This window comes from Sinocyclocheilus rhinocerous, unplaced genomic scaffold (genome assembly GCF_001515625.1).
Source record: "Sinocyclocheilus rhinocerous isolate Xijiao unplaced genomic scaffold, SAMN03320098_v1.1 scaffold1295, whole genome shotgun sequence".
Taxonomy (NCBI): domain Eukaryota; kingdom Metazoa; phylum Chordata; class Actinopteri; order Cypriniformes; family Cyprinidae; genus Sinocyclocheilus; species Sinocyclocheilus rhinocerous.
The window spans coordinates 343849-353763 of NW_015660499.1; the positions used below are offsets into that span (position 1 = coordinate 343849).

Here is a 9915-nt window from a genome sequence, read left to right on the forward strand (position 1 = left end):
GTATATATATATATATATATATATATATTGTTGTTGTTTTTGAGTGTGCTTATATCTTAAATAAATACATAAATAAATAGCAATGACTATAATAGGCTATTGTTGTTCATTTTAACCTCTAATTTTATGTACCAAAGGAAAGGGCTTCCTGTGTAGCTTACAGCATTACTTGAAAGATTTTTGTTCCTTAAGAAAACTACTGGTATCGGCATGTGCACACATCATTCTGAATAATCGGCTATTGCGGTATCGGCTGAGAAATTCCGTCTTGTGCATTTCAACTGCACAGTGACTGTTAGAAACATGTTTAAAAAATTCACCCCTGAGATTTTAGTTTCAGAAATATTTTATTTAAAAAAATATTATGTACATGGAGGCTATGTAACAAATTATGCATTTATTTTTTAGTTTTGTTAAATTAAATAAAAAACGGTACCTGTACTTTTATGCAATGTTTTTTGTAAGCATGCTGTTATTTGATGTAAGTCTCTCATTGGAAGTCGGGTAACTGTGCTGTTTCTAACTGGATTTGAAGAGCATTACCAAGAGATAGATCTATCATGATAAAACTAACCGTTAAAACCCAGATCACAGAGAAAGATAGACCTCTAGCTTCTGCACAAGTCCTCTAAATCTTTCTTATATTACATGTGGCCCAAAAAAGGAGACGGGAAAGGCCACATTTCAATTGCATTGACTATTGCATGTTTTTCAAATAAAATCCACGACCGTGAGATCACAAACGGGGTGGTTGTTGGCTACCACAGCATTTGATTTTATTTTAGTTTTATCCATGGGTTACAAAAAATAAAGCCTCACAGAAAGCAAAGCATGTTGCACACTTGCAGCATGTTAAAATGCAGGAATGTGTGACTAGACTGGATAAGGTTTACAGCACTATGATTTTTTATGATTGCATATTTCAAGAAAAAATAAACAGATAGAGGGGCAACAAGCCAGCCTCACTTCCAGTGAAGAATCCAGAAAAGGCTTTGGCTATGTAACAAATTATGCATTTATTTTTTAGTTTTGTTAAATTAAATAAAAAACGGTACCTGTACTTTTATGCAATGTTTTTTGTAAGCATGCTGTTATTTGATGTAAGTCTGTCATTGGAAGTCGGGTAACTGTGCTGTTTCTAACTGGATTTGAAGAGCATTACCAAGAGATAGATCTATCATGATAAAACTAACCGTTAAAACCCAGATCACAGAGAAAGATAGACCTCTAGCTTCTGCACAAGTCCTCTAAATCTTTCTTATATTACATGTGGCCCAAAAAAGGAGACGGGAAAGGCCACATTTCAATTGCATTGACTATTGCATGTTTTTCAAATAAAATCCACGACCGTGAGATCACAAACGGGGTGGTTGTTGGCTACCACAGCATTTGATTTGATTTTAGTTTTATCCATGGGTTACAAAAAATAAAGCCTCACAGAAAGCAAAGCATGTTGCACACTTGCAGCATGTTAAAATGCAGGAATGTGTGACTAGACTGGATAAGGTTTACAGCACTATGATTTTTTATGATTGCATATTTCAAGAAAAAATAAACAGATAGAGGGGCAACAAGCCAGCCTCACTTCCAGTGAAGAATCCAGAAAAGGCTTTTAAGGGGAAACAAAGCAGGAAGTGCAGATAAGATAGTGATGTTTGAGAAGGCAGATAAACCAAACCACACAAGCCATTGGTCACTGGAAACACATTTCAGTTCATCAATACACCATAAAACTGTGGGATCAATGATCTTTGTAGAAGTCAACTTTTCCACTGAGTTTTGAGGGCTGAAATGGAGGCGCGTTTAGTTCTTGTTCTAGTTTACTCAAAAAGTTTAACCCAGCATTTTTTAGAGTGTAGAATTTTCGTAAATTTGACTATAAGATCTTTTGCTTTTGATTGCTTTCTTCATTGAAATGTTAATTAAACGCCTGTGGTTCTAATAAAATAATCAATTCACAGACACGCTCCACAGAATATCAATGACATGTAATGTGTAACAGACAAAACCAACGTCTTGTCTTTTCAAGCACTGTTGATTTAGACCTCAGGATATTGTATGAGGTGAAAGGGACGTGATCCGCGACAAAAGAAAAGACGAAACATGATGATTCTGAAATTTTTATCAAACTAAAAGCTTCTTATCATCAGATGGGACCAATCAAGAGTGGCCTCTGGTTAGGTTTGTTCATCTTCTCAAGCGTCTGTGCTCTTTTCCTAGTCCACTATCAAAGAGCTCCAGATAACAGCCATTCACAAAAGCCCTATCAGACAAACCCCGCACCTACAGACCCCGAACGGAGGGAATTCTGGGGGGGGGGAACACGACAAGGAGGAGCAAATGCTTCATGTGAGTGTGAGAATAGAGGAAGGGACCGAATGACAGACAAGGAGTAGGGAGGGGTGAGGAACCGAGAGAGAGACAGCAGCATTTCTGTGAACCTCCTGGAGGTAAGAGATCACATCAGAAGACTGGATGCCACGAACAGGGTCGTTTTGACGCACATTCCCAGGAAACGCAGGAGGAATAAGTGCTGCCTTGATAATCATTCCCAAATTGGATTAATAAAGCGCTTTATCTCAGCATCAGAAGCTTCACAGACTCGCTCTTCAGCCTAATTCCACAACTTCATGCTTTCTTCACCAGTCTTGAGTGGAGTTCTCTGGAGCGAGAGGCATCCATGCACATTCACTGAGCAGCATGTTCCATGAGGAGTACCATGAGGAGATGGACAGTGAGTAACAGTGTGTCTGCATGCTGGTCGGTGTGTGTCGTCTATCTTCTCGCCGTCTCCGTGATCTTCGCGTCCAGCGTCACCTGCGGCAGCGCATGTTCCGTGCATCGGGCGCTCAGGGTAGCCAACTCTTCATCCGCATCCGCCTCCGCCTCCGCCTCTACCTCCGGCCGGCATGTGCGCAGCTACGTGCACCTCCAGGGAGACGTGCGCCAGAGGAAACTCTTCTCCTTCCAGAAGTTCTTCCTTAGGATCGGGAAAGACGGGAGAGTCAACGGCACCAAGAGCAAAGACGATCCCTACAGTGAGTCACCTAATAATAAATAGCAACACTGCGTTTATTCAGAATCACTTCAGTTGTGGCCAAACAAAAACGTCGCGATTGCGAGTGTTTGGAAACGTTATCACGTGCACATCACCTTAACTGTTAAGAAAATGCATTCATCAGGGAAGGCACGAAAAAGGCACAATTTAGAGTTTTATTAAAATTTGACAATTGACGTGTTTGGATGTAGCCTACTAATCATGCAATAAAATTGGTAATGGTAAAGTTATGAACTAAATTGTGTCATTTAGATTTAAATCACGTCAAAAAAAAAAAAAAACATTCCGATGTGAATAATAATAATAATAAGAAGATGAAAAATTACAGGCCATTCATTTGGTTTAATTCGTTTTAAACTCTATTAATTCTTAATTGCCTATATCATATGTTTAACAGGTCAGTAGTTGATGTAGTTATTGATGCATTGTTAATATTTCTGAGAATATATTTCTGAAAATATCTAAAGTTTAAAGAAGTGTCTAATTAGTTTGAAAGTACTTTAATGCATTTTAATTGATAGACAGATAGATAGATAGATAGATAGATTCAGTAGGCTATATGTTTATTTCATTTATGGATTTTTTTCTGGGTTATGTCATTACAGGCAAAAATATTGATTATTGTGACATGGAATTAAATTCAATTAATTGTGAAATTGTGAATGAATTAAATTCTAATTAAATGAATACATTTATTAATTCATTTAAATTTAAATTCAGAAAATCCTTTAGGAATATTATTACTTTTATAGGTAAACTTTACTTTTATAATTAAAGGAATGACTTTTTTTATAACTTTTTCATAATAAAATTGTTAATAATAGATCATTTTTACATTTAAATGTGCATATAAATCAAATGTTTTATGGCATTTCTATTATATAGGCTTTCTATTCTATTCACAACATTTCTATAGTCTGCAATATTTGTTAAAAACCTTTTGCAAATGGCAATTTATTGCAAATTATATCTAAGCAAAACACCTGATGTCAAACTAAATTCAGGCTGGTCTGGTCTGTCTAAATGAACCACACAGGAATAATATTACTAATATTTAAACCCCATAAATGAAATTAGCCACTCTAATAAAACAAACAAAATTAATGGGCCGTTAAGGAATGGTGCTGTTGGCTGCAATATCCTTTTAAATGCATAATTGTGTCCTGACACCCAGAAACCTGAGAGCAATTAACCCACATATTGCCGTAAATGTTTCCCCTGACACAGCAAAGGAGGAAACACATCCTTTATAATGTGATCAAAGGTTAAGCTTTTGTTTGCAATGGCTGTGTATATACCTAACAGAGTCATTGATCTCTTATTTGATCGTCTCTGGTTTGTTTTCAAGTATTATAAGCCCATCAGGGAGATGCACAATGTGTTTTCGGTGTTTTACGCTGAACAAGTTAATTAGCCATTACTCATATGGAGCCCATGTGCAGATAAGGGTCTTCCTGTTTCCTCTGTGTGTGTGTGTGTGTGTGCATGTGTGCGTGTGTGTTTGTCTGGTGTCTCGCACTGACATCCCTTCCTTTTTAACGCCACGGGGCATCTTGATTTAGGCATGTATGGTTGTTTGTGTTGTTTCTCCTAGACAGCAGTGAGAAGTCTACTGTTTCTCAGATTGTCCCCTGACAAAAATTATGTCTCCTCTTGGGTTTCAGAAGAGATCTCAACAAGGTCTCAAACTGTGCCATGACAAGATATCTCAAAGCTGTCACTGGGGTGGTACACCTTTGTACCTAAAGGATCCATTAGGGTACCTTAAAGGTACATATTAGTACCCAGATTGTGCATATTAGTACCTAAAGTGTACATATTAGAACCTAAAATGTGCATATTGGTACCTCAAGTGTGCATATTAGTACTTCAAGTGTACATATTAGTACCTCAGGTGTGCATAAGAGTACCTAAAGTGTACATTTTAGTATCTAAAATGTGCATATTAGTACCTCAAGTGTGCATATTAGTACTTAAAGTGTACATATTAGTACCTAAAGTGTGCATATTAGTACTTAAAGTGTACATATTAGTACCTAAAGTGTGCATGTTAGTGCCTAAAATGTCCATATTAGTACCTATAATGTGCATATTAGTACCTCGGGTGTACATATCAATACTTCAAGTGTGCATATATTAGTCATTTGGTTTCTTCTTTTAGGAGAAAAATCTTTGATGAAACCCAATGTAAAGTATTTTGAGCTAAAAGAGCAACCTCCGAGCAATAACATTTTGATCTGACCTCCTTAGCTTCTGTTTTGTACAATCTTTTTGTAAAAAAAAAAAAAAAAAAAAACATTTTTTTTTTTCTAAACATTTAAGAAAGTGCACACTCTAGTCATAATATTTTTTTAGTTTATTTGAGATCAGCATGGAAATGTACTGGGCCCCTGAGTTATCCTTTTAGGGGGCAATGTGTGTTTGTCTAGCATCAGACATCACTGTGACATCATGTGTAAACATGTAACTTGATTAACATGTAACCCTCAGAGGAAATGTCTGTCAGATCTGTGCGTGTGTGTCCTGATAGTCTCATCTGTGACACAGACACACAACACTCAACCAGACTACGCAAACTACACCCAGCTAAAGTCAAACATCATCAGCAATCATCATCAGGTGATCAGACTTTTTCTGCCTGATGGATGATAAAACAGACTTGAGAGACCATTTGACTTACGCCAGGAAACAACCACCCAGAACACCCTAGCAAGCACTCAGAACATCCAAGCAAACACATGCTTACCTTAGCATTGTGTCAGTGTGTTTTGCATTGGTAAGCTCTAGTTTTATGTGCTTTTATTAGCAAAGATGCCTTAGAAACAGCATTAGAGTGACATAAACATATATGGATCTCTCTATAGCTCTGTGCCTTTTTAACCCCGTCTTTCTGAATTTCACAACTCATTTATTCACAAGCGAGTAGCTAATTTAAGCGGTGTACAGTACAGCTGGTTGCTCTTATTTCTATAGGAGTGAACTTACAGTGTGTGTGTGTGTGTGTGTCAGGAACAGCAGCAGTAATACACATGTTCTCACTTAACTGCTCTCAACTTTAACCAGCCCTAAAGAGCCTCCTGAGAGACTCAAACATCACATTTGGTTAAAGTTCTTGACGGTGAGAACGAGCAAAACAAATGTGTCAGTGATCAACATGTGATCCCAGAGGAACATGTTACTGCTCCACCATATCCACTTTATCTCAGATGTTTATCCTGAAAGAGGTAAAAATAGGCACAAATGAGACAGTTGTTGACACACACAATATGAGTACAGAGCTGTAAAATGAATGTGGAGCAGCTGAATTTGATGAGAAATGTTCGAGTTCATATTGAGATCCCTGGGTTTTGATTGCAGGTTCAGTATCTTGAGCAAATCTGATCACAGATTCTTTGATTAAAAATACAGTAAAAACAGTAATATTGTGAAATATTATTACCATTTAAAATAACTGCTTTCTATTGTAATATATTTTTAAAATGTAATTTATTTCTGTGATGTAAAGCTGAATTTTCAGCATCATTACTCCAGTCTTCAGTGTCACATGATCCTTCAGAAATCATTCTAATATGCTGATTTGCTGCTCAAGAAACATTTCTGAAAATAGTTGTGCAGATTAATATTTTTACAGAAACAGTGATGCATTATTTTTTAAGGATTCTTTGATGAATAGAAAGTTCAAAAGAACAACATTTATTTGAAATAGAAATATTTTGCATTCATATATATGTGACCCTGGAGCACAAAAGCAGTCTTAAGTCGCTGGGGTATATTTGTAGCAATAGCCAAAAACACATTGTATGGGTCAAAATGATAGATTTTTCTTTTATGCCAAAAATCATTAGGATATTAAGTAAAGATCGATCTCCATGAAGATATTTTGTAAATTTCCTACCGTAAATATATCAAAACCTAATTTTTGATTAGATTTTTTTGCACCCTCAGATTCCAGATTTTCAAATAGTTGTATCTCTACCAAATATTGTCTGATCCTAACAAACCATACATCAATGGAAAGCTTATGCAGCTTTCAGATGATGTATAAATCTCAATTTCAAAAAATTGACGCTTATGACTGGTTTTGTGGTCCAGGGTCACATATGTCTTTACTGTCAGTTTGGATCAATTTAATGCATCCTTGCTGAACAAATGAATTAATTTCTTTGTGAAAAAAAAAAAAAACATTTACTGACTCTGAATTCTGTCTTTGAGAAACAAAATTCTCTTTTGTCCAATGCATTTTTAACCAATATGCAATTTGCAATATTCAACCGATATGCAATTAAATGGTTGAAAAGGTCTTGGATTTTTCTTTTTCTCCTGTAAGATTATACATGTTGACATATCTTAAACATATTTGCGTGTAGTGCATCACATCCTGTGCGTGATTTCCACCATTACGGATACGTCCGAGTTAGAAACAGAGCAGCTACTGTGAGTCTGCAGGCAGAGTTTCATGAATGGCGTGATGTGAATATCGCTCGCGACACATCAAAGGTGAGCATCTTTCACGGTCAGCAATGGGCTCCGACAAAAGAATAGCCCTCGGCGGGTGAAATTACACTAGTCTTTATAGCGCAGATCCAGTGTTGGTGGAAATGGATACTGCAGTAGTGATGCTGTCCTTAGGCAAGACACATGATTTGGGAAACACTGGCCTTTGTGCTTCTGAGGACTTGTTCATTCTGAGGACCATGATGCACTACTTCAGCAGCTCATGTCACAAATGCATCAATGAATCTGTTTTTCGGATAATGTTAGATGCGGGTCATTATGTTAAAGGTGACATATCATGAAAATCTGACTTTTCCAGGTCCCCAGTGCATCTACCAACCAAGGAAACGTGAAAAAGATTAACCCAGTAACTTTGTTTTGGGAAGCCTTTTTCTGCAAGCGTCTGAGAAAATGAGCGCGTCTGATTTCGCTCCCTTGGTGACGTGGCAAAGGGATCTCATTATAATATTACCGCCCCTTAATCTGTAAGTTTACACCCACAGCGCCGTTATTGTGTTTTCATATGTCTCCTTTAATGTAATGCTGCAAGAAATTGTCTAAAATCATTAAAAAAAAAGCATACTTGATGTACACTTATACCATTCAGAAATATTTATTTATTTTTCAAAACATTAATACTTTATTAAGCAAGTGTGCATTAAATTTGATCAAAGGTGACAGTAAAGACATTTATAGGTTCTATTTCAAATGAAAGTTCACAAAAATATTAAGCATGCACAACTGTTTTCAACATTGATAATAATAAGAAATGTTTCTTGAGCAGAAAATCAGCATTTTAGAATGATTTCTGAAAGGTGAGACTGACAACTGCAGAAATGATGCTGAAAATTCAGCTTTGCATCACAGGAATAAATTACATTTTAAAATATATTCAAATCGAAAACAGTTATTTGAAATTGTAAAACTATTTCACAATATTACTGATTTTACAGTATTTTTTATCAATTGCATGAAACCTTGGTGAGCATAAGAGATTTCTTTCATTAAAATAACATTAAAAACCGACCGCACGCTTTTAAACGGTAGTCCGCATTGAAATAAAATGCTATTTACGGTAATATAATTCTGTATACTTCAGTTTATGAAAAGCAATTGTTAAGGATCCCATCAGGTAGAAACACAAAATCAAAATTGAGTTTTATTTTTAGTGTTTTTTTCATATTCCAATGAAAACTTGGTTTGCCTTTTTAATCTTTTATCGAAATATATAACTTTGCCTCCAAAACGACTTTATTTTTCAGCTGACAACACCAATAACTGTTATTTTTCAAAATTGTGTCAATCAATTTATTTTTATTGCCATTTATTCACTTATTTATTCACTCCTGTTCACATTACTTAAGTAAAATGTTTCTTGTTGACTTCAGCAACAGCAACTTAAATTTTTTTTTACACAGCTGTAACACCAAATGTAATTTTATTAGATTTAAACTGGTTGGATATAAACGTCTCGCAGTGGATTTTAGCATTATTTGTTCTACACTAAAACTAAAAACTAGAGCTTTGCTGGTGTCCTACATTGAGTATGGCAGGTTGAATTGTATGTAAAAGTTTTAAGGAATTGAATCAGACTAATGATTATAGCGCAGTGGGGGTGTTTAACACAGCGTCTGGTCTGTCCTTGAGAGAGACTCCCGACAGATTTATGAGCTTTTATGGGGATTTCAGTGTAAAGCTGTCCCACGTGTATCCTGATGCTGTTTGATAAAGCGGGAGTCTGCTGTCTGTCTGACTGCACTGGTGTTTGATGCTAATACTGGCTCATGCTTACTAAACCACATGCTAAAAAAGACCAACAGACACTGAATATTTGTGCATGTTGTTGTTATCATGTTTTTCATGTACTAAGGTAAATCATACTTTTTTAACATGAAACATGGTAATAACCATGTTTTTGTTGTTTTTCAACATAGGCTATACTAAGGTCAAACGTAAACAAAAAAACATGCACAGTGGTAATACCATGTTTTTTGTCCCAACATATACTAAAGTAAAAAAATGTTTACATGAAAAATGGTAATATCATGTTTTTTGTTGTTTTTCAACATATACTAAGGTAAAAATGTTCAAAAACACATGCACAGTGGTAATGCCATGTTTTTTCCCAACATATATTAAGTTAAATCGTATTTTATAACATGTACAGTGTTAATACCACATTTTTCCCAACATATATACATTTTTTAACACATACAGTGGTAATACCACTTTATTTATTTTCCCCCCCCCAATATATACTAAGGTAAATCACAATTTTAACATGCACAGTGGTAATACCATGTTTTTTCCCAACATATACACTTTTTTTTTTACTTGCACAGTGGTAATACCATGTTTTTCTG

General features: G+C 35.8%; 1 protein-coding gene across 1 annotated transcript in view; it reads left to right on the forward strand.

Annotated features, from left to right (window-relative positions):
- The first annotated feature begins 2401 nt into the window (after positions 1-2401).
- Positions 2402-9915, forward strand: part of LOC107725110 (fibroblast growth factor 10-like) — a 15060-nt gene continuing 7546 nt past the window's right edge. The window contains exon 1 of the mRNA XM_016534262.1: positions 2402-3038. Within this exon, the coding sequence (XP_016389748.1) occupies positions 2708-3038 (331 nt within the window). The 5' untranslated portion in view covers positions 2402-2707. The remainder of the gene's footprint in view (positions 3039-9915) is intronic.